The sequence below is a fragment of the Nerophis lumbriciformis genome, linkage group LG03 (assembly GCF_033978685.3).
Source record: "Nerophis lumbriciformis linkage group LG03, RoL_Nlum_v2.1, whole genome shotgun sequence".
Taxonomy (NCBI): domain Eukaryota; kingdom Metazoa; phylum Chordata; class Actinopteri; order Syngnathiformes; family Syngnathidae; genus Nerophis; species Nerophis lumbriciformis.
In genome coordinates this window covers 1-27,500 of record NC_084550.2, presented here as the reverse complement: position 1 = coordinate 27,500, position 27,500 = coordinate 1, and the positions used below count along the sequence as shown (strand labels likewise).

The window sequence follows — 27,500 nt, the reverse complement described above, 5'->3', positions numbered from 1 at the left end:
CAGAGGTCTCCCACTCTGCCATAAAAATGTTGGCATACGCCGGTGCAAATTTCTTGCCCATAGCAGTGCCCTTAATTTGGAGGTAGAAACGACCGTCAAACTCAAAGTCGTTTCTCCTCAAATTAATGTCGAGGAGCTGCAGGAGCTCCTTTTCGGGCCTGCTAACGTCGCGGTACCTGTAGAAGACATTTTTGACAGCCTGTATCCCCTCATTTATATCAATGTTTGTATACAGGCTGTCAATGTCGATGGTAAACAAAATGGCATCTGGGGGAATGCAGACCTTCTTGATTTTATCAATAAAAGGGTTAGGGTTAGGGTTAGGGTTAGGGTTAGGGTTAGGGTTAGGGTTAGGGTTAGGGTTAGGGTTAGGGTTAGGGTTAGGGTTAGGGTTAGGGTTAGGGTTAGGGTTAGGGGGTTAGGGTTAGGGTTAGGGTTAGGGTTAGGGTTAGGGTTAGGGTTAGGGTTAGGGTTAGGGTTAGGGTTAGGGTTAGGGTTAGGGTTAGGGTTAGGGTTAGGGTTAGGGGGTTAGGGTTAGGGTTAGGGTTAGGGTTAGGGTTAGGGTTAGGGTTAGGGTTAGGGTTAGGGTTAGGGTTAGGGTTAGGGTTAGGGTTAGGGTTAGGGTTAGGGTTAGGGTTAGGGTTAGGGTTAGGGTTAGGGTTAGGGGGTTAGGGTTAGGGTTAGGGTTAGGGTTAGGGTTAGGGTTAGGGTTAGGGTTAGGGTTAGGGTTAGGGTTAGGGTTAGGGTTAGGGTTAGGGTTAGGGTTAGGGTTAGGGTTAGGTTTGGGGGTAGGTTTTAGGTAAGGAGAAGGGAATGGTTAGGGTTAGGGAAGAGGGGGGGTGGGGGGTATGGGAAAAGGGTTAGGGTTAGGGTTAGGGTTAGGGTTAGGGTTAGGGTTAGGGTTAGGGTTAGGGTTAGGGTTAGGGTTAGGGGTTAGGGTTAGGGTTAGGGTTAGGGTTAGGGTTAGGGTTAGGGTTAGGGTTAGGGTTAGGGTTAGGGTTAGGGTTAGGGTTAGGGTTAGGGTTAGGGTTAGGGTTAGGGTTAGGGTTAGGGTTAGGGTTAGGGTTAGGGTTAGGGTTAGGGTTAGGGTTAGGGTTAGGGGTTAGGGTTAGGGTTAGGGTTAGGGTTAGGGTTAGGGTTAGGGTAGGGTTAGGGTTAGGGTTAGGGTTAGGGTTAGGGTTAGGGTTAGGGTTAGGGTTAGGGTTAGGGTTAGGGTTAGGGTTAGGGTTAGGGTTAGGGTTAGGGTTAGGGTTAGGGTTAGGGTTAGGGTTAGGGTTAGGGTTAGGGTTAGGGTTAGGGTTAGGTTTGGGGGTAGGTTTTAGGTAAGGAGAAGGGAATGGTTAGGGTTAGGGAAGAGGGGGGGTGGGGGGTATGGGAAAAATAAAGAAGGGAAAAACGGGAATGTGCACTGTCCGTCACAATCCAACGGGCTCACACTCACACCTCATTTAGGCCCCCTGGATGTCTGGTGCCCAATTTGGAGATCCAAAGGAGCTCCGCCCGGTGGCGTTGGGCGAGGCTCCATTTGGGATCCGTCTCTACGACAGTCGCCCGGACGGAAGACCACCCGTGTCGGAGAAAATGCTGAACCAGGTGAGTGTTGGTATTTTTATGCCTAACGATGTTGTACTTGTGTTGGGCGAATCTCCTAGCTAAGGTATTGCCCGTCTCGCCCACGTACATATCGCCACATCGTTGGCACCGTATCACGTACACACAGTTCCGGGTGTGTCGGCCGCCACGGCACAACGGCTGGAACACCTTGCGGTTGTGGGGGTTCACCAACCATTGTGAGTGGCGGACAAGGGTGTCCCTCCTAGTGGAGGGCGGGTCTCTCAGTGAGCTGACCCTGGCCCTGACCAACAGATCATTCAAGTTGGGGTTCTTACGGTAGGCCGGCACCACGTAGCGCCCCGGCAGCCTCCCGCTACTCTCCGCAAAGGTCCGGAAGTGGTCTTTGACCTTCTTGGCGACCCGCACGGCCGAGGGAGAGTAGGTGGTGATGAGAGGGATCATGTCGGTCCCAGGGGGAGGCCCCTTCGGGTCCAAGAAGACCCTCAACTGCCGTCTGAGGAAGGACCTGGAATAGCCCCTCCCCCTCAGGGCAGAAAAGAGGGTCCTCGAGGCCGTCAGGAAGTCCTCCCTTCTGGTGCAGACACGATGGAACCTCAACAATTGGGATTTCACCAACCCCGCGAAGGTATGCCTGGGGTGGAAGCTGCTTTTGAAGAGGAGCGCGTGGGTGTCGGTCTCCTTGAAGAACACCCTGATGTCCAAGTGTTGCGTGTCGGCAAAGTCGGGACCCTTGAATGTCGTGGTGTCCAAAAAGTCGACCGATGTGTTGCTCGTGGTCGACTTGATGGTGATATTTTTATTGTGAGTGTTCAGCGTGTTTAAGAACACGCTGAACTCCTCACTGGAATGGGTCCAGACACCCCAGATGTCATCCAGGTACCGGAAGTAGTGGAGAGGACGTTTTGGGCAGGCGGCCAAGGCAGAGGTCTCCCACTCTGCCATAAAAATGTTGGCATACGCCGGTGCAAATTTCTTGCCCATAGCAGTGCCCTTAATTTGGAGGTAGAAACGACCGTCAAACTCAAAGTCGTTTCTCCTCAAATTAATGTCGAGGAGCTGCAGGAGCTCCTTTTCGGGCCTGCTAACGTCGCGGTACCTGTAGAAGACATTTTTGACAGCCTGTATCCCCTCATTTATATCAATGTTTGTATACAGGCTGTCAATGTCGATGGTAAACAAAATGGCATCTGGGGGAATGCAGACCTTCTTGATTTTATCAATAAAATCATAGGTATCCCTGAGGTAGCTGTCGTGCAGAACGGACAGCGGCGTCAGATAATGATCGATGAACGCCGCCGTTCTGTACGTCTCGCTGCCGCAGTCAGACACAATGGGTCGCCCCGGAGGGATCTCGTGGGGCTTGCTCCACTTGTCTGGCTCCTTGTGAATTTTAGGGAGCATGTAGAACCTGCGGGGGCGAGGATCCGGCTCCCCCATGAGATACCTATGTTGTTTAAAATTGATAAATTTTTTAAGTAGAAGATTATCCAGAATCTTTTCTACCATGGGAATAGTTTGCGGATAAATAGGTTCCGGCAGTGGTTTATAATACGTCATGTCACTCAACTGCCGAGAACCCTCCCATATGTATTGCGATCTGTCAAAAATGACAACAGCACTCCCCTTGTCGGCTGGTTTGATCACAATATGTTTGTTTGTTTTTAGACTATGAAGGGCCTCGACTTCTCCGCGTGTCAAATTGGGAGCGACCGCAGGTGCGCAACCCGAACCGGACATGGAGAGCCCGTCGGACCGGACCATAGCCTGGAATTCCGGAGGCATAAGTCCAGGTGAGGGCTCCCAGCCGGAACGGGCTGTGAAGGGTGTGGGTCCGAGAGAATCTTGTTTCTCATAGTATACCTCAAGTTTGACACGTCTGTGGTAGCGCTGGAGGTCAAATTGAAGTTGATGATGCCAGTCGCTACTGAGATTAGTGGAAGGAATGAAGTTGAGGCCCTTATTGAGGAGGGAGATTTGTAAGGGGGTTGGCGTGAAATTATGGGCCAAATTTATCACGTTCTTATTACCCCCCCGAGCGATCGGGATTATGGGGATGCCAAGTTTAAAAAGTCAAGCCAGTGCTTGAGCATCAACTTGGCCGTGTCCCGAGTCCAGTGGACCAGGTCGGGTTGGGTCTCAAAGTCCCGGCTGTCGAGAGCCGGGATGTGAGCATAATTGTTGCTGATTAAACTATTCAGCCGCCCGAGGTTGTTTTTCTGCTCAACGGGCAAAGCGGCCGAATAGTTAATCAGGGGGATTAGCACTCGGGCCCGTGGGAAGGTAGCCACGGCCATCCTGAGTGCCCCTTGGAGCTGCTTAATAGCGGTCTCCTTAACTTTCTGCTCACGATGGTTGATCCCAAAGGCTAGAACCAACACTTCAACCGGTGCAGCAATTACGGTCTTGCGTAGGATGGCCTCCGCGTGTCTAAAACTGGCGCCCGGGTAACTGTCGATCTGAAGGTCGTCGACGTAAAAAGGTGGTAGGTGGGACAGATTGGAGTCGCCGATCACCAAGAATTTCTTGTTGGCCGACAACTTCCAATCCATCATCCTCCTACTCGAGACCATGTGTCTAGTGGGTCTACGGGGGGAGGCACTAGTCGTATCCTCTACCAACTCGACACATTCTGGAATTGACAGGTGTTGTGGAGTATCTGGGACGGAAGGCCTCTTGTGTGGCTTCCTTTTTAGTGCCCCAGGGAACAAATGTGCCCAATCGGGGGACTCCTGAGGAAGCATCTCCTGAGGGGGCGTCTCCTGAGGAGGCGTCCGCTGCAAGGGTGAGTCCTCATAGTCCACCATAGGAGCCCCGGAAAGTGTGGGCCCCCGTGGTGAAAATTCACCCTGTGGTGCCGTCTCATCTGCCGTCTCAGGCTGGAGAGGGGACCAGTCGGGGGTCGCGGAAGAGTAACGAGGGGACATCACCGAAGAAAGCCCCCGCTCCTGTTCTTCATCCCGAAAGTCGATCAGGAGAGGCGAGGAGGCCGTGGGTCCCCCTGGTGAGTCATCGTCGTCCTCTGTATGGGTGGGGGTGTCCTGGGTTTGATCCGCCCCGGAGCTTGTGGACCCACGTGGTGAGTCATCGTCGTCCTCGGTCTGAGTGGGGGTCTCCTGTGTGTCTTGTCTTGCAGGTGATCCCAGAGGAAGCCTCCTGCGAGATGCAGGAATAAGCTGGGTGGGCGGAGCCTCGCCGAGGGTGTCCTGGGCAGGCCCGCTGTCCGTGGCCCGGGGCTGTGTCACCCTCTGCTCCTTGGGTGGTTCCGGTCGACGAGGAAGGAAGATCGGGGCAACCCGTGCTGGAGGGATTGCATCCCGATCCACCTCAGGAGACCAATCTGGAGCCACGGCGTCGGTGCTGGTAGCCACCGAGACCCGGGCGACGACCCGAGCCGGAGGGCTGCTAGCCCGTACCACCCCAGGAGCCCCGTCAGGGCCCGTAGGGTCAGTATGGGTGCCCACCGATACCCGGGTGGCGGTCTGGACCGGCAAGGACTGGGCCGGGCGTACCACCTCCGCGTTGACAGGGGGGTCGGCGAAGGCCGCGACGATCAGAGCCTCGGCCTTCCCGAGGGTGTCCCCCATCAGTCTGCGTCCCAGATGTTTCTTGGCCCATGTAGAGGCCAGCTGAAAAGCGGGTCTCCAAACCTCGTCAATAAAACTGGTTATCTTGTCCAATTCCACTTGTAGAGTGTTTTTATAATGGTCTCTTAAAACCTCAACCGTCGTTAATGCCCAAGTCCTGGCATTGCACCTGATAAGCGTCTCAACGTCAGGGTTGGAGACCGCTGGTTTGATCATGGTGGCAAGCGTCTCTTCCATTTTTATTATGGACTGGGGGTGAGTGTCTTTTGTAACATTATTCAAATGATGTGTTATTTTGATAATATTATAAAAACACTGTGCTTTTAAATTCCCCTCCATGGACGTTGTGGAGTTGTCAGGGGGTGCAGTCCTCCGAGAAGCGTCCTGACGCTTCTTGCGTGTCTTCTTGGGACGGGGAGGATTGCGGGGACGTCTTTGAGGCCAATGTTCAGGTAAAAAATAGTCCTGAGAATAATGTCTGGGAGGCCTAGAGTCCATGTCTCTACTGGTATTACGGGAGCGCCCATTCCTCCTGGAAGCATCCCGGCGTTTCCTCCGTGTCCCCCTGGGGGGAGGAGGATAGCGGGGACGTCTTTGAGGTGAATATTGTGGCCTAAAGTACTCCTGAGAGTGCTGTCTTGAAGGCACAAAATTCCTATTTTGGCGTGTGTTTCTCCTATAATTCCACTGAGGGGCGCTGCGGCGCTCTTGATGTAGGTCATCAAAATGGCGGCGTGTCTGCGGGTAGGGGCGACGCGGATAGGAATCCTGCCGTCCCCGTGCTACATCCGCATAAGACCTCTGGGGCCGCTGCTCATCCCACTGAGAAAAATATTCCTCCTGGTCATAATGACAACGTTCATCATCCTGGGCGAGCCACTCTGAAGGCGCAGCCTGACGTCGCCGTGCGCGTCTTCGCCCCGACCTGACCGGAAGCCAGTCGTATTCGAACCCTTCCGACATATTGCAAAATTATTTTAATATGTCGCTGGTGTGGATGATGTGAAAAACTGGTTGGCGAAAAAAAGGTTTGTTCGCTTTATAAAAATAAATTGTCTTTATCCGTTTCCTTTGTGAAAAAGAGAGAACGGAATGCTCGGAGGCGGGACTTCCGCCGAGGTCAAGATAATCACTTCCGGTTGATGGCTGGCTGCATAAACGGTGAGATACGCTTTTTTGTTCAAAAATATGCTGTATCTCGCGCTAATGAGCCACCGGAATATCTCGTGAGTAAAAATAGCACATGTAGTATCAAAAATAGGCTGTTTATTTACAGAAAATAGCGACTAGTGGAACGAAAGCGTCGCGCCGCGACCAGGCCTTCAACTGGACACGGCAAGTAAACAAATACAAGAAAAATACTACAATGTGTCAGAAAAATATGAAAAAAGTAGAAAATGTATATTTACATGAAACGAGTCAGATGGCAACGTTTCGGTAAGATACCTTCATCAGGCCTGACTCGTTTGTAGAGTATTAGCAGGTTAGCACGGCAGGTAGGCTAAAGTCAACCTTTTATCCTTGCAGTGAAAACAGGTATTGCAGGAGAAAGGTGTTAATAGCAATATAACATTTAAATGAAGGGGTGGGGTCCACGTCAAACACAAGTTGGCCTTCAAAATAGCAGTCTTGACCACAACACAAGTGTAAAAAGAAGACAACAGTGACCCTCTGAAGCCCCAGGATGCTACTGCAAAATCCTGTCTGCTAAAACAATAACCTGAAATGATAGACATTGTTATTGTTATATGATATATAATATAATACAATGTAATATGGTATAAATATTATATAATATATTATAATAAATATATATGTGTATATATATATATATATATATATATATATATAATAATAATAGACAAACACTAGTACATTCAAATAGAAATAATACAGAAAGTACCCTGGATGTGTGACCTAGGGCTTCAGTATTAAACAGAGAGTTGGGAGAGGATAGTCCCAGTAAGCTCCCCTTAGTGTAATGCTCTGAATGTACGTATGTGTACCGTACCCGAGGTTAGGGTTAGGGTTAGGGTTAGGGTTAGGGTTAGGTTTTAGGATTAGGGTTGGGGTAGGTTTTAGGTATATATTCCCTGTTACCTCCCCTTAATATGATGCTCCGATTGTATATGAGTCCCATCCCCAGGTGAGTATATTTAATGCGTTTTCTGTCTGTTTTGGCAGGTCCAGGAGGGCGAGCGAGGGAGAGTGAGAGCCGTAAGAGGATTGGAGGCACTGGCTGGTTAGGTTTGGGGGTAGGTTTTAGGTAAGGAGAAGGGAATGGTTAGGGTTAGGGAAGAGGGGGGGTGGGGGGTATGGGAAAAATAAAGAAGGGAAAAACGGGAATGTGCACTGTCCGTCACAATCCAACGGGCTCACACTCACACCTCATTTAGGCCCCCTGGATGTCTGGTGCCCAATTTGGAGATCCAAAGGAGCTCCGCCCGGTGGCGTTGGGCGAGGCTCCATTTGGGATCCGTCTCTACGACAGTCGCCCGGACGGAAGACCACCCGTGTCGGAGAAAATGCTGAACCAGGTGAGTGTTGGTATTTTTATGCCTAACGATGTTGTACTTGTGTTGGGCGAATCTCCTAGCTAAGGTATTGCCCGTCTCGCCCACGTACATATCGCCACATCGTTGGCACCGTATCACGTACACACAGTTCCGGGTGTGTCGGCCGCCACGGCACAACGGCTGGAACACCTTGCGGTTGTGGGGGTTCACCAACCATTGTGAGTGGCGGACAAGGGTGTCCCTCCTAGTGGAGGGCGGGTCTCTCAGTGAGCTGACCCTGGCCCTGACCAACAGATCATTCAAGTTGGGGTTCTTACGGTAGGCCGGCACCACGTAGCGCCCCGGCAGCCTCCCGCTACTCTCCGCAAAGGTCCGGAAGTGGTCTTTGACCTTCTTGGCGACCCGCACGGCCGAGGGAGAGTAGGTGGTGATGAGAGGGATCATGTCGGTCCCAGGGGGAGGCCCCTTCGGGTCCAAGAAGACCCTCAACTGCCGTCTGAGGAAGGACCTGGAATAGCCCCTCCCCCTCAGGGCAGAAAAGAGGGTCCTCGAGGCCGTCAGGAAGTCCTCCCTTCTGGTGCAGACACGATGGAACCTCAACAATTGGGATTTCACCAACCCCGCGAAGGTATGCCTGGGGTGGAAGCTGCTTTTGAAGAGGAGCGCGTGGGTGTCGGTCTCCTTGAAGAACACCCTGATGTCCAAGTGTTGCGTGTCGGCAAAGTCGGGACCCTTGAATGTCGTGGTGTCCAAAAAGTCGACCGATGTGTTGCTCGTGGTCGACTTGATGGTGATATTTTTATTGTGAGTGTTCAGCGTGTTTAAGAACACGCTGAACTCCTCACTGGAATGGGTCCAGACACCCCAGATGTCATCCAGGTACCGGAAGTAGTGGAGAGGACGTTTTGGGCAGGCGGCCAAGGCAGAGGTCTCCCACTCTGCCATAAAAATGTTGGCATACGCCGGTGCAAATTTCTTGCCCATAGCAGTGCCCTTAATTTGGAGGTAGAAACGACCGTCAAACTCAAAGTCGTTTCTCCTCAAATTAATGTCGAGGAGCTGCAGGAGCTCCTTTTCGGGCCTGCTAACGTCGCGGTACCTGTAGAAGACATTTTTGACAGCCTGTATCCCCTCATTTATATCAATGTTTGTATACAGGCTGTCAATGTCGATGGTAAACAAAATGGCATCTGGGGGAATGCAGACCTTCTTGATTTTATCAATAAAATCATAGGTATCCCTGAGGTAGCTGTCGTGCAGAACGGACAGCGGCGTCAGATAATGATCGATGAACGCCGCCGTTCTGTACGTCTCGCTGCCGCAGTCAGACACAATGGGTCGCCCCGGAGGGATCTCGTGGGGCTTGCTCCACTTGTCTGGCTCCTTGTGAATTTTAGGGAGCATGTAGAACCTGCGGGGGCGAGGATCCGGCTCCCCCATGAGATACCTATGTTGTTTAAAATTGATAAATTTTTTAAGTAGAAGATTATCCAGAATCTTTTCTACCATGGGAATAGTTTGCGGATAAATAGGTTCCGGCAGTGGTTTATAATACGTCATGTCACTCAACTGCCGAGAACCCTCCCATATGTATTGCGATCTGTCAAAAATGACAACAGCACTCCCCTTGTCGGCTGGTTTGATCACAATATGTTTGTTTGTTTTTAGACTATGAAGGGCCTCGACTTCTCCGCGTGTCAAATTGGGAGCGACCGCAGGTGCGCAACCCGAACCGGACATGGAGAGCCCGTCGGACCGGACCATAGCCTGGAATTCCGGAGGCATAAGTCCAGGTGAGGGCTCCCAGCCGGAACGGGCTGTGAAGGGTGTGGGTCCGAGAGAATCTTGTTTCTCATAGTATACCTCAAGTTTGACACGTCTGTGGTAGCGCTGGAGGTCAAATTGAAGTTGATGATGCCAGTCGCTACTGAGATTAGTGGAAGGAATGAAGTTGAGGCCCTTATTGAGGAGGGAGATTTGTAAGGGGGTTGGCGTGAAATTATGGGCCAAATTTATCACGTTCTTATTACCCCCCCGAGCGATCGGGATTATGGGGATGCCAAGTTTAAAAAGTCAAGCCAGTGCTTGAGCATCAACTTGGCCGTGTCCCGAGTCCAGTGGACCAGGTCGGGTTGGGTCTCAAAGTCCCGGCTGTCGAGAGCCGGGATGTGAGCATAATTGTTGCTGATTAAACTATTCAGCCGCCCGAGGTTGTTTTTCTGCTCAACGGGCAAAGCGGCCGAATAGTTAATCAGGGGGATTAGCACTCGGGCCCGTGGGAAGGTAGCCACGGCCATCCTGAGTGCCCCTTGGAGCTGCTTAATAGCGGTCTCCTTAACTTTCTGCTCACGATGGTTGATCCCAAAGGCTAGAACCAACACTTCAACCGGTGCAGCAATTACGGTCTTGCGTAGGATGGCCTCCGCGTGTCTAAAACTGGCGCCCGGGTAACTGTCGATCTGAAGGTCGTCGACGTAAAAAGGTGGTAGGTGGGACAGATTGGAGTCGCCGATCACCAAGAATTTCTTGTTGGCCGACAACTTCCAATCCATCATCCTCCTACTCGAGACCATGTGTCTAGTGGGTCTACGGGGGGAGGCACTAGTCGTATCCTCTACCAACTCGACACATTCTGGAATTGACAGGTGTTGTGGAGTATCTGGGACGGAAGGCCTCTTGTGTGGCTTCCTTTTTAGTGCCCCAGGGAACAAATGTGCCCAATCGGGGGACTCCTGAGGAAGCATCTCCTGAGGGGGCGTCTCCTGAGGAGGCGTCCGCTGCAAGGGTGAGTCCTCATAGTCCACCATAGGAGCCCCGGAAAGTGTGGGCCCCCGTGGTGAAAATTCACCCTGTGGTGCCGTCTCATCTGCCGTCTCAGGCTGGAGAGGGGACCAGTCGGGGGTCGCGGAAGAGTAACGAGGGGACATCACCGAAGAAAGCCCCCGCTCCTGTTCTTCATCCCGAAAGTCGATCAGGAGAGGCGAGGAGGCCGTGGGTCCCCCTGGTGAGTCATCGTCGTCCTCTGTATGGGTGGGGGTGTCCTGGGTTTGATCCGCCCCGGAGCTTGTGGACCCACGTGGTGAGTCATCGTCGTCCTCGGTCTGAGTGGGGGTCTCCTGTGTGTCTTGTCTTGCAGGTGATCCCAGAGGAAGCCTCCTGCGAGATGCAGGAATAAGCTGGGTGGGCGGAGCCTCGCCGAGGGTGTCCTGGGCAGGCCCGCTGTCCGTGGCCCGGGGCTGTGTCACCCTCTGCTCCTTGGGTGGTTCCGGTCGACGAGGAAGGAAGATCGGGGCAACCCGTGCTGGAGGGATTGCATCCCGATCCACCTCAGGAGACCAATCTGGAGCCACGGCGTCGGTGCTGGTAGCCACCGAGACCCGGGCGACGACCCGAGCCGGAGGGCTGCTAGCCCGTACCACCCCAGGAGCCCCGTCAGGGCCCGTAGGGTCAGTATGGGTGCCCACCGATACCCGGGTGGCGGTCTGGACCGGCAAGGACTGGGCCGGGCGTACCACCTCCGCGTTGACAGGGGGGTCGGCGAAGGCCGCGACGATCAGAGCCTCGGCCTTCCCGAGGGTGTCCCCCATCAGTCTGCGTCCCAGATGTTTCTTGGCCCATGTAGAGGCCAGCTGAAAAGCGGGTCTCCAAACCTCGTCAATAAAACTGGTTATCTTGTCCAATTCCACTTGTAGAGTGTTTTTATAATGGTCTCTTAAAACCTCAACCGTCGTTAATGCCCAAGTCCTGGCATTGCACCTGATAAGCGTCTCAACGTCAGGGTTGGAGACCGCTGGTTTGATCATGGTGGCAAGCGTCTCTTCCATTTTTATTATGGACTGGGGGTGAGTGTCTTTTGTAACATTATTCAAATGATGTGTTATTTTGATAATATTATAAAAACACTGTGCTTTTAAATTCCCCTCCATGGACGTTGTGGAGTTGTCAGGGGGTGCAGTCCTCCGAGAAGCGTCCTGACGCTTCTTGCGTGTCTTCTTGGGACGGGGAGGATTGCGGGGACGTCTTTGAGGCCAATGTTCAGGTAAAAAATAGTCCTGAGAATAATGTCTGGGAGGCCTAGAGTCCATGTCTCTACTGGTATTACGGGAGCGCCCATTCCTCCTGGAAGCATCCCGGCGTTTCCTCCGTGTCCCCCTGGGGGGAGGAGGATAGCGGGGACGTCTTTGAGGTGAATATTGTGGCCTAAAGTACTCCTGAGAGTGCTGTCTTGAAGGCACAAAATTCCTATTTTGGCGTGTGTTTCTCCTATAATTCCACTGAGGGGCGCTGCGGCGCTCTTGATGTAGGTCATCAAAATGGCGGCGTGTCTGCGGGTAGGGGCGACGCGGATAGGAATCCTGCCGTCCCCGTGCTACATCCGCATAAGACCTCTGGGGCCGCTGCTCATCCCACTGAGAAAAATATTCCTCCTGGTCATAATGACAACGTTCATCATCCTGGGCGAGCCACTCTGAAGGCGCAGCCTGACGTCGCCGTGCGCGTCTTCGCCCCGACCTGACCGGAAGCCAGTCGTATTCGAACCCTTCCGACATATTGCAAAATTATTTTAATATGTCGCTGGTGTGGATGATGTGAAAAACTGGTTGGCGAAAAAAAGGTTTGTTCGCTTTATAAAAATAAATTGTCTTTATCCGTTTCCTTTGTGAAAAAGAGAGAACGGAATGCTCGGAGGCGGGACTTCCGCCGAGGTCAAGATAATCACTTCCGGTTGATGGCTGGCTGCATAAACGGTGAGATACGCTTTTTTGTTCAAAAATATGCTGTATCTCGCGCTAATGAGCCACCGGAATATCTCGTGAGTAAAAATAGCACATGTAGTATCAAAAATAGGCTGTTTATTTACAGAAAATAGCGACTAGTGGAACGAAAGCGTCGCGCCGCGACCAGGCCTTCAACTGGACACGGCAAGTAAACAAATACAAGAAAAATACTACAATGTGTCAGAAAAATATGAAAAAAGTAGAAAATGTATATTTACATGAAACGAGTCAGATGGCAACGTTTCGGTAAGATACCTTCATCAGGCCTGACTCGTTTGTAGAGTATTAGCAGGTTAGCACGGCAGGTAGGCTAAAGTCAACCTTTTATCCTTGCAGTGAAAACAGGTATTGCAGGAGAAAGGTGTTAATAGCAATATAACATTTAAATGAAGGGGTGGGGTCCACGTCAAACACAAGTTGGCCTTCAAAATAGCAGTCTTGACCACAACACAAGTGTAAAAAGAAGACAACAGTGACCCTCTGAAGCCCCAGGATGCTACTGCAAAATCCTGTCTGCTAAAACAATAACCTGAAATGATAGACATTGTTATTGTTATATGATATATAATATAATACAATGTAATATGGTATAAATATTATATAATATATTATAATAAATATATATGTGTATATATATATATATATATATATATATATATAATAATAATAGACAAACACTAGTACATTCAAATAGAAATAATACAGAAAGTACCCTGGATGTGTGACCTAGGGCTTCAGTATTAAACAGAGAGTTGGGAGAGGATAGTCCCAGTAAGCTCCCCTTAGTGTAATGCTCTGAATGTACGTATGTGTACCGTACCCGAGGTTAGGGTTAGGGTTAGGGTTAGGGTTAGGGTTAGGTTTTAGGATTAGGGTTGGGGTAGGTTTTAGGTATATATTCCCTGTTACCTCCCCTTAATATGATGCTCCGATTGTATATGAGTCCCATCCCCAGGTGAGTATATTTAATGCGTTTTCTGTCTGTTTTGGCAGGTCCAGGAGGGCGAGCGAGGGAGAGTGAGAGCCGTAAGAGGATTGGAGGCACTGGCTGGTTAGGTTTGGGGGTAGGTTTTAGGTAAGGAGAAGGGAATGGTTAGGGTTAGGGAAGAGGGGGGGTGGGGGGTATGGGAAAAATAAAGAAGGGAAAAACGGGAATGTGCACTGTCCGTCACAATCCAACGGGCTCACACTCACACCTCATTTAGGCCCCCTGGATGTCTGGTGCCCAATTTGGAGATCCAAAGGAGCTCCGCCCGGTGGCGTTGGGCGAGGCTCCATTTGGGATCCGTCTCTACGACAGTCGCCCGGACGGAAGACCACCCGTGTCGGAGAAAATGCTGAACCAGGTGAGTGTTGGTATTTTTATGCCTAACGATGTTGTACTTGTGTTGGGCGAATCTCCTAGCTAAGGTATTGCCCGTCTCGCCCACGTACATATCGCCACATCGTTGGCACCGTATCACGTACACACAGTTCCGGGTGTGTCGGCCGCCACGGCACAACGGCTGGAACACCTTGCGGTTGTGGGGGTTCACCAACCATTGTGAGTGGCGGACAAGGGTGTCCCTCCTAGTGGAGGGCGGGTCTCTCAGTGAGCTGACCCTGGCCCTGACCAACAGATCATTCAAGTTGGGGTTCTTACGGTAGGCCGGCACCACGTAGCGCCCCGGCAGCCTCCCGCTACTCTCCGCAAAGGTCCGGAAGTGGTCTTTGACCTTCTTGGCGACCCGCACGGCCGAGGGAGAGTAGGTGGTGATGAGAGGGATCATGTCGGTCCCAGGGGGAGGCCCCTTCGGGTCCAAGAAGACCCTCAACTGCCGTCTGAGGAAGGACCTGGAATAGCCCCTCCCCCTCAGGGCAGAAAAGAGGGTCCTCGAGGCCGTCAGGAAGTCCTCCCTTCTGGTGCAGACACGATGGAACCTCAACAATTGGGATTTCACCAACCCCGCGAAGGTATGCCTGGGGTGGAAGCTGCTTTTGAAGAGGAGCGCGTGGGTGTCGGTCTCCTTGAAGAACACCCTGATGTCCAAGTGTTGCGTGTCGGCAAAGTCGGGACCCTTGAATGTCGTGGTGTCCAAAAAGTCGACCGATGTGTTGCTCGTGGTCGACTTGATGGTGATATTTTTATTGTGAGTGTTCAGCGTGTTTAAGAACACGCTGAACTCCTCACTGGAATGGGTCCAGACACCCCAGATGTCATCCAGGTACCGGAAGTAGTGGAGAGGACGTTTTGGGCAGGCGGCCAAGGCAGAGGTCTCCCACTCTGCCATAAAAATGTTGGCATACGCCGGTGCAAATTTCTTGCCCATAGCAGTGCCCTTAATTTGGAGGTAGAAACGACCGTCAAACTCAAAGTCGTTTCTCCTCAAATTAATGTCGAGGAGCTGCAGGAGCTCCTTTTCGGGCCTGCTAACGTCGCGGTACCTGTAGAAGACATTTTTGACAGCCTGTATCCCCTCATTTATATCAATGTTTGTATACAGGCTGTCAATGTCGATGGTAAACAAAATGGCATCTGGGGGAATGCAGACCTTCTTGATTTTATCAATAAAATCATAGGTATCCCTGAGGTAGCTGTCGTGCAGAACGGACAGCGGCGTCAGATAATGATCGATGAACGCCGCCGTTCTGTACGTCTCGCTGCCGCAGTCAGACACAATGGGTCGCCCCGGAGGGATCTCGTGGGGCTTGCTCCACTTGTCTGGCTCCTTGTGAATTTTAGGGAGCATGTAGAACCTGCGGGGGCGAGGATCCGGCTCCCCCATGAGATACCTATGTTGTTTAAAATTGATAAATTTTTTAAGTAGAAGATTATCCAGAATCTTTTCTACCATGGGAATAGTTTGCGGATAAATAGGTTCCGGCAGTGGTTTATAATACGTCATGTCACTCAACTGCCGAGAACCCTCCCATATGTATTGCGATCTGTCAAAAATGACAACAGCACTCCCCTTGTCGGCTGGTTTGATCACAATATGTTTGTTTGTTTTTAGACTATGAAGGGCCTCGACTTCTCCGCGTGTCAAATTGGGAGCGACCGCAGGTGCGCAACCCGAACCGGACATGGAGAGCCCGTCGGACCGGACCATAGCCTGGAATTCCGGAGGCATAAGTCCAGGTGAGGGCTCCCAGCCGGAACGGGCTGTGAAGGGTGTGGGTCCGAGAGAATCTTGTTTCTCATAGTATACCTCAAGTTTGACACGTCTGTGGTAGCGCTGGAGGTCAAATTGAAGTTGATGATGCCAGTCGCTACTGAGATTAGTGGAAGGAATGAAGTTGAGGCCCTTATTGAGGAGGGAGATTTGTAAGGGGGTTGGCGTGAAATTATGGGCCAAATTTATCACGTTCTTATTACCCCCCCGAGCGATCGGGATTATGGGGATGCCAAGTTTAAAAAGTCAAGCCAGTGCTTGAGCATCAACTTGGCCGTGTCCCGAGTCCAGTGGACCAGGTCGGGTTGGGTCTCAAAGTCCCGGCTGTCGAGAGCCGGGATGTGAGCATAATTGTTGCTGATTAAACTATTCAGCCGCCCGAGGTTGTTTTTCTGCTCAACGGGCAAAGCGGCCGAATAGTTAATCAGGGGGATTAGCACTCGGGCCCGTGGGAAGGTAGCCACGGCCATCCTGAGTGCCCCTTGGAGCTGCTTAATAGCGGTCTCCTTAACTTTCTGCTCACGATGGTTGATCCCAAAGGCTAGAACCAACACTTCAACCGGTGCAGCAATTACGGTCTTGCGTAGGATGGCCTCCGCGTGTCTAAAACTGGCGCCCGGGTAACTGTCGATCTGAAGGTCGTCGACGTAAAAAGGTGGTAGGTGGGACAGATTGGAGTCGCCGATCACCAAGAATTTCTTGTTGGCCGACAACTTCCAATCCATCATCCTCCTACTCGAGACCATGTGTCTAGTGGGTCTACGGGGGGAGGCACTAGTCGTATCCTCTACCAACTCGACACATTCTGGAATTGACAGGTGTTGTGGAGTATCTGGGACGGAAGGCCTCTTGTGTGGCTTCCTTTTTAGTGCCCCAGGGAACAAATGTGCCCAATCGGGGGACTCCTGAGGAAGCATCTCCTGAGGGGGCGTCTCCTGAGGAGGCGTCCGCTGCAAGGGTGAGTCCTCATAGTCCACCATAGGAGCCCCGGAAAGTGTGGGCCCCCGTGGTGAAAATTCACCCTGTGGTGCCGTCTCATCTGCCGTCTCAGGCTGGAGAGGGGACCAGTCGGGGGTCGCGGAAGAGTAACGAGGGGACATCACCGAAGAAAGCCCCCGCTCCTGTTCTTCATCCCGAAAGTCGATCAGGAGAGGCGAGGAGGCCGTGGGTCCCCCTGGTGAGTCATCGTCGTCCTCTGTATGGGTGGGGGTGTCCTGGGTTTGATCCGCCCCGGAGCTTGTGGACCCACGTGGTGAGTCATCGTCGTCCTCGGTCTGAGTGGGGGTCTCCTGTGTGTCTTGTCTTGCAGGTGATCCCAGAGGAAGCCTCCTGCGAGATGCAGGAATAAGCTGGGTGGGCGGAGCCTCGCCGAGGGTGTCCTGGGCAGGCCCGCTGTCCGTGGCCCGGGGCTGTGTCACCCTCTGCTCCTTGGGTGGTTCCGGTCGACGAGGAAGGAAGATCGGGGCAACCCGTGCTGGAGGGATTGCATCCCGATCCACCTCAGGAGACCAATCTGGAGCCACGGCGTCGGTGCTGGTAGCCACCGAGACCCGGGCGACGACCCGAGCCGGAGGGCTGCTAGCCCGTACCACCCCAGGAGCCCCGTCAGGGCCCGTAGGGTCAGTATGGGTGCCCACCGATACCCGGGTGGCGGTCTGGACCGGCAAGGACTGGGCCGGGCGTACCACCTCCGCGTTGACAGGGGGGTCGGCGAAGGCCGCGACGATCAGAGCCTCGGCCTTCCCGAGGGTGTCCCCCATCAGTCTGCGTCCCAGATGTTTCTTGGCCCATGTAGAGGCCAGCTGAAAAGCGGGTCTCCAAACCTCGTCAATAAAACTGGTTATCTTGTCCAATTCCACTTGTAGAGTGTTTTTATAATGGTCTCTTAAAACCTCAACCGTCGTTAATGCCCAAGTCCTGGCATTGCACCTGATAAGCGTCTCAACGTCAGGGTTGGAGACCGCTGGTTTGATCATGGTGGCAAGCGTCTCTTCCATTTTTATTATGGACTGGGGGTGAGTGTCTTTTGTAACATTATTCAAATGATGTGTTATTTTGATAATATTATAAAAACACTGTGCTTTTAAATTCCCCTCCATGGACGTTGTGGAGTTGTCAGGGGGTGCAGTCCTCCGAGAAGCGTCCTGACGCTTCTTGCGTGTCTTCTTGGGACGGGGAGGATTGCGGGGACGTCTTTGAGGCCAATGTTCAGGTAAAAAATAGTCCTGAGAATAATGTCTGGGAGGCCTAGAGTCCATGTCTCTACTGGTATTACGGGAGCGCCCATTCCTCCTGGAAGCATCCCGGCGTTTCCTCCGTGTCCCCCTGGGGGGAGGAGGATAGCGGGGACGTCTTTGAGGTGAATATTGTGGCCTAAAGTACTCCTGAGAGTGCTGTCTTGAAGGCACAAAATTCCTATTTTGGCGTGTGTTTCTCCTATAATTCCACTGAGGGGCGCTGCGGCGCTCTTGATGTAGGTCATCAAAATGGCGGCGTGTCTGCGGGTAGGGGCGACGCGGATAGGAATCCTGCCGTCCCCGTGCTACATCCGCATAAGACCTCTGGGGCCGCTGCTCATCCCACTGAGAAAAATATTCCTCCTGGTCATAATGACAACGTTCATCATCCTGGGCGAGCCACTCTGAAGGCGCAGCCTGACGTCGCCGTGCGCGTCTTCGCCCCGACCTGACCGGAAGCCAGTCGTATTCGAACCCATCCGACATATTGCAAATTTATTTTAATATGTCGCTGGTGTGGATGATGTGAAAAACTGGTTGGCGAAAAAAGGTTTGTTCGCTTTATAAAAATAAATTGTCTTTATCCGTTTCCTTTGTGAAAAAGAGAGAACGGAATGCTCGGAGGCGGGACTTCCGCCGAGGTCAAGATAATCACTTCCGGTTGATGGCTGGCTGCATAAACGGTGAGATACGCTTTTTTGTTCAAAAATATGCTGTATCTCGCGCTAATGAGCCACCGGAATATCTCGTGAGTAAAAATAGCACATGTAGTATCAAAAATAGGCTGTTTATTTACAGAAAATAGCGACTAGTGGAACGAAAGCGTCGCGCCGCGACCAGGCCTTCAACTGGACACGGCAAGTAAACAAATACAAGAAAAATACTACAATGTGTCAGAAAAATATGAAAAAAGTAGAAAATGTATATTTACATGAAACGAGTCAGATGGCAACGTTTCGGTAAGATACCTTCATCAGGCCTGACTCGTTTGTGGAGTATTAGCAGGTTAGCACGGCAGGTAGGCTAAAGTCAACCTTTTATCCTTGCAGTGAAAACAGGTATTGCAGGGGAAAGGTGTTAATAGCAATATAACATTTAAATGAAGGGGTGGGGTCCACGTCAAACACAAGTTGGCCTTCAAAATAGAAGTCTTGACCACAACACAAGTGTAAAAAGAAGACAACAGTGACCCTCTGAAGCCCCAGGATGCTACTGCAAAATCCTGTCTGCTAAAACAATAACAAGAAATGATAGACATTGTTATTGTTATATGATATATAATATAATACAATGTAATATGGTATAAATATTATATAATATATTATAATAAACATATATGTATATATATATATATATATATATAATAATAGACAAACACTAGTACATTCAAATGGAAATAATACAGAAAGTACCCTGGATGTGTGACCTAGGGCTTCAGTATTAAACAGAGAGTTGGGAGAGGATAGTCCCAGTAAGCTCCCCTTAGTGTAATGCTCTGAATGTACGTATGTGTACCGTACCCAAGGTTAGGGTTAGGGTTAGGGTTAGGGTTAGGGTTAGGTTTTAGGATTAGGGTTGGGGTAGGTTTTAGGTATATATTCCCTGTTACCTCCCCTTAATATGATGCTCCGATTGTATATGAGTCCCATCCCCAGGTGAGTATATTTATGCGTTTTCTGTCTGTTTTGGCAGGTCCAGGAGGGCGAGCGAGGGAGAGTGAGAGCCGTAAGAGGATTGGAGGCACTGGCTGGTTAGGTTTGGGGGTAGGTTTTAGGTAAGGAGAAGGGAATGGTTAGGGTTAGGGAAGAGGGGGGGTGGGGGGTATGGGAAAAATAAAGAAGGGAAAAACGGGAATGTGCACTGTCCGTCACAATCCAACGGGCTCACACTCACACCTCATTTAGGCCCCCTGGATGTCTGGTGCCCAATTTGGAGATCCAAAGGAGCTCCGCCCGGTGGCGTTGGGCGAGGCTCCATTTGGGATCCGTCTCTACGACAGTCGCCCGGACGGAAGACCACCCGTGTCGGAGAAAATGCTGAACCAGGTGAGTGTTGGTATTTTTATGCCTAACGATGTTGTACTTGTGTTGGGCGAATCTCCTAGCTAAGGTATTGCCCGTCTCGCCCACGTACATATCGCCACATCGTTGGCACCGAATCACGTACACACAGTTCCGGGTGTGTCGGCCGCCACGGCACAACGGCTGGAAAACCTTGCGGTTGTGGGGGTTCACCAACCATTGTGAGTGGCGGACAAGGGTGTCCCTCCTAGTGGAGGGCGGGTCTCTCAGTGAGCTGACCCTGGCCCTGACCAACAGATCATTCAAGTTGGGGTTCTTACGGTAGGCCGGCACCACGTAGCGCCCCGGCAGCCTCCCGCTACTCTCCGCAAAGGTCCGGAAGTGGTCTTTGACCTTCTTGGCGACCCGCACGGCCGAGGGAGAGTAGGTGGTGATGAGAGGGATCATGTCGGTCCCAGGGGGAGGCCCCTTCGGGTCCAAGAAGACCCTCAACTGCCGTCTGAGGAAGGACCTGGAATAGCCCCTCCCCCTCAGGGCAGAAAAGAGGGTCCTCGAGGCCGTCAGGAAGTCCTCCCTTCTGGTGCAGACACGATGGAACCTCAACAATTGGGATTTCACCAACCCCGCGAAGGTATGCCTGGGGTGGAAGCTGCTTTTGAAGAGGAGCGCGTGGGTGTCGGTCTCCTTGAAGAACACCCTGATGTCCAAGTGTTGCGTGTCGGCAAAGTCGGGACCCTTGAATGTCGTGGTGTCCAAAAAGTCGACCGATGTGTTGCTCGTGGTCGACTTGATGGTGATATTTTTATTGTGAGTGTTCAGCGTGTTTAAGAACACGCTGAACTCCTCACTGGAATGGGTCCAGACACCCCAGATGTCATCCAGGTACCGGAAGTAGTGGAGAGGACGTTTTGGGCAGGCGGCCAAGGCAGAGGTCTCCCACTCTGCCATAAAAATGTTGGCATACGCCGGTGCAAATTTCTTGCCCATAGCAGTGCCCTTAATTTGGAGGTAGAAACGACCGTCAAACTCAAAGTCGTTTCTCCTCAAATTAATGTCGAGGAGCTGCAGGAGCTCCTTTTCGGGCCTGCTAACGTCGCGGTACCTGTAGAAGACATTTTTGACAGCCTGTATCCCCTCATTTATATCAATGTTTGTATACAGGCTGTCAATGTCGATGGTAAACAAAATGGCATCTGGGGGAATGCAGACCTTCTTGATTTTATCAATAAAATCATAGGTATCCCTGAGGTAGCTGTCGTGCAGAACGGACAGCGGCGTCAGATAATGATCGATGAACGCCGCCGTTCTGTACGTCTCGCTGCCGCAGTCAGACACAATGGGTCGCCCCGGAGGGATCTCGTGGGGCTTGCTCCACTTGTCTGGCTCCTTGTGAATTTTAGGGAGCATGTAGAACCTGCGGGGGCGAGGATCCGGCTCCCCCATGAGATACCTATGTTGTTTAAAATTGATAAATTTTTTAAGTAGAAGATTATCCAGAATCTTTTCTACCATGGGAATAGTTTGCGGATAAATAGGTTCCGGCAGTGGTTTATAATACGTCATGTCACTCAACTGCCGAGAACCCTCCCATATGTATTGCGATCTGTCAAAAATGACAACAGCACTCCCCTTGTCGGCTGGTTTGATCACAATATGTTTGTTTGTTTTTAGACTATGAAGGGCCTCGACTTCTCCGCGTGTCAAATTGGGAGCGACCGCAGGTGCGCAACCCGAACCGGACATGGAGAGCCCGTCGGACCGGACCATAGCCTGGAATTCCGGAGGCATAAGTCCAGGTGAGGGCTCCCAGCCGGAACGGGCTGTGAAGGGTGTGGGTCCGAGAGAATCTTGTTTCTCATAGTATACCTCAAGTTTGACACGTCTGTGGTAGCGCTGGAGGTCAAATTGAAGTTGATGATGCCAGTCGCTACTGAGATTAGTGGAAGGAATGAAGTTGAGGCCCTTATTGAGGAGGGAGATTTGTAAGGGGGTTGGCGTGAAATTATGGGCCAAATTTATCACGTTCTTATTACCCCCCCGAGCGATCGGGATTATGGGGATGCCAAGTTTAAAAAGTCAAGCCAGTGCTTGAGCATCAACTTGGCCGTGTCCCGAGTCCAGTGGACCAGGTCGGGTTGGGTCTCAAAGTCCCGGCTGTCGAGAGCCGGGATGTGAGCATAATTGTTGCTGATTAAACTATTCAGCCGCCCGAGGTTGTTTTTCTGCTCAACGGGCAAAGCGGCCGAATAGTTAATCAGGGGGATTAGCACTCGGGCCCGTGGGAAGGTAGCCACGGCCATCCTGAGTGCCCCTTGGAGCTGCTTAATAGCGGTCTCCTTAACTTTCTGCTCACGATGGTTGATCCCAAAGGCTAGAACCAACACTTCAACCGGTGCAGCAATTACGGTCTTGCGTAGGATGGCCTCCGCGTGTCTAAAACTGGCGCCCGGGTAACTGTCGATCTGAAGGTCGTCGACGTAAAAAGGTGGTAGGTGGGACAGATTGGAGTCGCCGATCACCAAGAATTTCTTGTTGGCCGACAACTTCCAATCCATCATCCTCCTACTCGAGACCATGTGTCTAGTGGGTCTACGGGGGGAGGCACTAGTCGTATCCTCTACCAACTCGACACATTCTGGAATTGACAGGTGTTGTGGAGTATCTGGGACGGAAGGCCTCTTGTGTGGCTTCCTTTTTAGTGCCCCAGGGAACAAATGTGCCCAATCGGGGGACTCCTGAGGAAGCATCTCCTGAGGGGGCGTCTCCTGAGGAGGCGTCCGCTGCAAGGGTGAGTCCTCATAGTCCACCATAGGAGCCCCGGAAAGTGTGGGCCCCCGTGGTGAAAATTCACCCTGTGGTGCCGTCTCATCTGCCGTCTCAGGCTGGAGAGGGGACCAGTCGGGGGTCGCGGAAGAGTAACGAGGGGACATCACCGAAGAAAGCCCCCGCTCCTGTTCTTCATCCCGAAAGTCGATCAGGAGAGGCGAGGAGGCCGTGGGTCCCCCTGGTGAGTCATCGTCGTCCTCTGTATGGGTGGGGGTGTCCTGGGTTTGATCCGCCCCGGAGCTTGTGGACCCACGTGGTGAGTCATCGTCGTCCTCGGTCTGAGTGGGGGTCTCCTGTGTGTCTTGTCTTGCAGGTGATCCCAGAGGAAGCCTCCTGCGAGATGCAGGAATAAGCTGGGTGGGCGGAGCCTCGCCGAGGGTGTCCTGGGCAGGCCCGCTGTCCGTGGCCCGGGGCTGTGTCACCCTCTGCTCCTTGGGTGGTTCCGGTCGACGAGGAAGGAAGATCGGGGCAACCCGTGCTGGAGGGATTGCATCCCGATCCACCTCAGGAGACCAATCTGGAGCCACGGCGTCGGTGCTGGTAGCCACCGAGACCCGGGCGACGACCCGAGCCGGAGGGCTGCTAGCCCGTACCACCCCAGGAGCCCCGTCAGGGCCCGTAGGGTCAGTATGGGTGCCCACCGATACCCGGGTGGCGGTCTGGACCGGCAAGGACTGGGCCGGGCGTACCACCTCCGCGTTGACAGGGGGGTCGGCGAAGGCCGCGACGATCAGAGCCTCGGCCTTCCCGAGGGTGTCCCCCATCAGTCTGCGTCCCAGATGTTTCTTGGCCCATGTAGAGGCCAGCTGAAAAGCGGGTCTCCAAACCTCGTCAATAAAACTGGTTATCTTGTCCAATTCCACTTGTAGAGTGTTTTTATAATGGTCTCTTAAAACCTCAACCGTCGTTAATGCCCAAGTCCTGGCATTGCACCTGATAAGCGTCTCAACGTCAGGGTTGGAGACCGCTGGTTTGATCATGGTGGCAAGCGTCTCTTCCATTTTTATTATGGACTGGGGGTGAGTGTCTTTTGTAACATTATTCAAATGATGTGTTATTTTGATAATATTATAAAAACACTGTGCTTTTAAATTCCCCTCCATGGACGTTGTGGAGTTGTCAGGGGGTGCAGTCCTCCGAGAAGCGTCCTGACGCTTCTTGCGTGTCTTCTTGGGACGGGGAGGATTGCGGGGACGTCTTTGAGGCCAATGTTCAGGTAAAAAATAGTCCTGAGAATAATGTCTGGGAGGCCTAGAGTCCATGTCTCTACTGGTATTACGGGAGCGCCCATTCCTCCTGGAAGCATCCCGGCGTTTCCTCCGTGTCCCCCTGGGGGGAGGAGGATAGCGGGGACGTCTTTGAGGTGAATATTGTGGCCTAAAGTACTCCTGAGAGTGCTGTCTTGAAGGCACAAAATTCCTATTTTGGCGTGTGTTTCTCCTATAATTCCACTGAGGGGCGCTGCGGCGCTCTTGATGTAGGTCATCAAAATGGCGGCGTGTCTGCGGGTAGGGGCGACGCGGATAGGAATCCTGCCGTCCCCGTGCTACATCCGCATAAGACCTCTGGGGCCGCTGCTCATCCCACTGAGAAAAATATTCCTCCTGGTCATAATGACAACGTTCATCATCCTGGGCGAGCCACTCTGAAGGCGCAGCCTGACGTCGCCGTGCGCGTCTTCGCCCCGACCTGACCGGAAGCCAGTCGTATTCGAACCCATCCGACATATTGCAAATTTATTTTAATATGTCGCTGGTGTGGATGATGTGAAAAACTGGTTGGCGAAAAAAGGTTTGTTCGCTTTATAAAAATAAATTGTCTTTATCCGTTTCCTTTGTGAAAAAGAGAGAACGGAATGCTCGGAGGCGGGACTTCCGCCGAGGTCAAGATAATCACTTCCGGTTGATGGCTGGCTGCATAAACGGTGAGATACGCTTTTTTGTTCAAAAATATGCTGTATCTCGCGCTAATGAGCCACCGGAATATCTCGTGAGTAAAAATAGCACATGTAGTATCAAAAATAGGCTGTTTATTTACAGAAAATAGCGACTAGTGGAACGAAAGCGTCGCGCCGCGACCAGGCCTTCAACTGGACACGGCAAGTAAACAAATACAAGAAAAATACTACAATGTGTCAGAAAAATATGAAAAAAGTAGAAAATGTATATTTACATGAAACGAGTCAGATGGCAACGTTTCGGTAAGATACCTTCATCAGGCCTGACTCGTTTGTGGAGTATTAGCAGGTTAGCACGGCAGGTAGGCTAAAGTCAACCTTTTATCCTTGCAGTGAAAACAGGTATTGCAGGGGAAAGGTGTTAATAGCAATATAACATTTAAATGAAGGGGTGGGGTCCACGTCAAACACAAGTTGGCCTTCAAAATAGAAGTCTTGACCACAACACAAGTGTAAAAAGAAGACAACAGTGACCCTCTGAAGCCCCAGGATGCTACTGCAAAATCCTGTCTGCTAAAACAATAACAAGAAATGATAGACATTGTTATTGTTATATGATATATAATATAATACAATGTAATATGGTATAAATATTATATAATATATTATAATAAACATATATGTATATATATATATATATATATATAATAATAGACAAACACTAGTACATTCAAATGGAAATAATACAGAAAGTACCCTGGATGTGTGACCTAGGGCTTCAGTATTAAACAGAGAGTTGGGAGAGGATAGTCCCAGTAAGCTCCCCTTAGTGTAATGCTCTGAATGTACGTATGTGTACCGTACCCAAGGTTAGGGTTAGGGTTAGGGTTAGGGTTAGGGTTAGGTTTTAGGATTAGGGTTGGGGTAGGTTTTAGGTATATATTCCCTGTTACCTCCCCTTAATATGATGCTCCGATTGTATATGAGTCCCATCCCCAGGTGAGTATATTTATGCGTTTTCTGTCTGTTTTGGCAGGTCCAGGAGGGCGAGCGAGGGAGAGTGAGAGCCGTAAGAGGATTGGAGGCACTGGCTGGTTAGGTTTGGGGGTAGGTTTTAGGTAAGGAGAAGGGAATGGTTAGGGTTAGGGAAGAGGGGGGGTGGGGGGTATGGGAAAAATAAAGAAGGGAAAAACGGGAATGTGCACTGTCCGTCACAATCCAACGGGCTCACACTCACACCTCATTTAGGCCCCCTGGATGTCTGGTGCCCAATTTGGAGATCCAAAGGAGCTCCGCCCGGTGGCGTTGGGCGAGGCTCCATTTGGGATCCGTCTCTACGACAGTCGCCCGGACGGAAGACCACCCGTGTCGGAGAAAATGCTGAACCAGGTGAGTGTTGGTATTTTTATGCCTAACGATGTTGTACTTGTGTTGGGCGAATCTCCTAGCTAAGGTATTGCCCGTCTCGCCCACGTACATATCGCCACATCGTTGGCACCGAATCACGTACACACAGTTCCGGGTGTGTCGGCCGCCACGGCACAACGGCTGGAAAACCTTGCGGTTGTGGGGGTTCACCAACCATTGTGAGTGGCGGACAAGGGTGTCCCTCCTAGTGGAGGGCGGGTCTCTCAGTGAGCTGACCCTGGCCCTGACCAACAGATCATTCAAGTTGGGGTTCTTACGGTAGGCCGGCACCACGTAGCGCCCCGGCAGCCTCCCGCTACTCTCCGCAAAGGTCCGGAAGTGGTCTTTGACCTTCTTGGCGACCCGCACGGCCGAGGGAGAGTAGGTGGTGATGAGAGGGATCATGTCGGTCCCAGGGGGAGGCCCCTTCGGGTCCAAGAAGACCCTCAACTGCCGTCTGAGGAAGGACCTGGAATAGCCCCTCCCCCTCAGGGCAGAAAAGAGGGTCCTCGAGGCCGTCAGGAAGTCCTCCCTTCTGGTGCAGACACGATGGAACCTCAACAATTGGGATTTCACCAACCCCGCGAAGGTATGCTTGGGGTGGAAGCTGCTTTTAAAGAGGAGCGCGTGGGTGTCGGTCTCCTTGAAGAACACCCTGATGTCCAAGTGTTGCGTGTCGGCAAAGTCGGGACCCTTGAATGTCGTGGTGTCCAAAAAGTCGACCGATGTGTTGCTCGTGGTCGACTTGATGGTGATATTTTTATTGTGAGTGTTCAGCGTGTTTAAGAACACGCTGAACTCCTCACTGGAATGGGTCCAGACACCCCAGATGTCATCCAGGTACCGGAAGTAGTGGAGAGGACGTTTTGGGCAGGCGGCCAAGGCAGAGGTCTCCCACTCTGCCATAAAAATGTTGGCATACGCCGGTGCAAATTTCTTGCCCATAGCAGTGCCCTTAATTTGGAGGTAGAAACGACCGTCAAACTCAAAGTCGTTTCTCCTCAAATTAATGTCGAGGAGCTGCAGGAGCTCCTTTTCGGGCCTGCTAACGTCGCGGTACCTGTAGAAGACATTTTTGACAGCCTGTATCCCCTCATTTATATCAATGTTTGTATACAGGCTGTCAATGTCGATGGTAAACAAAATGGCATCTGGGGGAATGCAGACCTTCTTGATTTTATCAATAAAATCATAGGTATCCCTGAGGTAGCTGTCGTGCAGAACGGACAGCGGCGTCAGATAATGATCGATGAACGCCGCCGTTCTGTACGTCTCGCTGCCGCAGTCAGACACAATGGGTCGCCCCGGAGGGATCTCGTGGGGCTTGCTCCACTTGTCTGGCTCCTTGTGAATTTTAGGGAGCATGTAGAACCTGCGGGGGCGAGGATCCGGCTCCCCCATGAGATACCTATGTTGTTTAAAATTGATAAATTTTTTAAGTAGAAGATTATCCAGAATCTTTTCTACCATGGGAATAGTTTGCGGATAAATAGGTTCCGGCAGTGGT

General features: G+C 51.7%; 1 protein-coding gene across 7 annotated transcripts in view; it reads left to right on the top strand.

Annotated features, from left to right (window-relative positions):
- Window positions 1-26,102, top strand: part of LOC140677565 (uncharacterized) — a 28,443-nt gene extending 2,341 nt beyond the window's left edge. The window contains exons 3-9 of one of the 7 annotated variants that reach the window (XM_072912336.1): window positions 1,453-1,593; window positions 7,556-7,696; window positions 13,659-13,799; window positions 19,747-19,887; window positions 21,535-21,659; window positions 22,512-22,651; window positions 22,745-22,857. In XM_072912336.1, coding sequence (XP_072768437.1) covers window positions 1,453-1,593; window positions 7,556-7,696; window positions 13,659-13,799; window positions 19,747-19,887; window positions 21,535-21,659; window positions 22,512-22,602 — 780 coding nt within the window. In that variant the 3' untranslated portion in view covers window positions 22,603-22,651; window positions 22,745-22,857. Of the gene's footprint in view, window positions 1-1,452; window positions 1,594-7,555; window positions 7,697-13,658; window positions 13,800-15,446; window positions 15,572-16,423; window positions 16,564-16,656; window positions 16,770-19,746; window positions 19,888-21,534; window positions 21,660-22,511; window positions 22,652-22,744; window positions 22,871-23,002; window positions 23,536-25,834 lie in introns of those variants that run through there. The other 6 variants (XM_072912334.1, XM_072912346.1, XM_072912342.1 and 3 more) reach the window with 6 other exon arrangements.
- The last annotated feature ends 1,398 nt before the right edge of the window (window positions 26,103-27,500 follow it).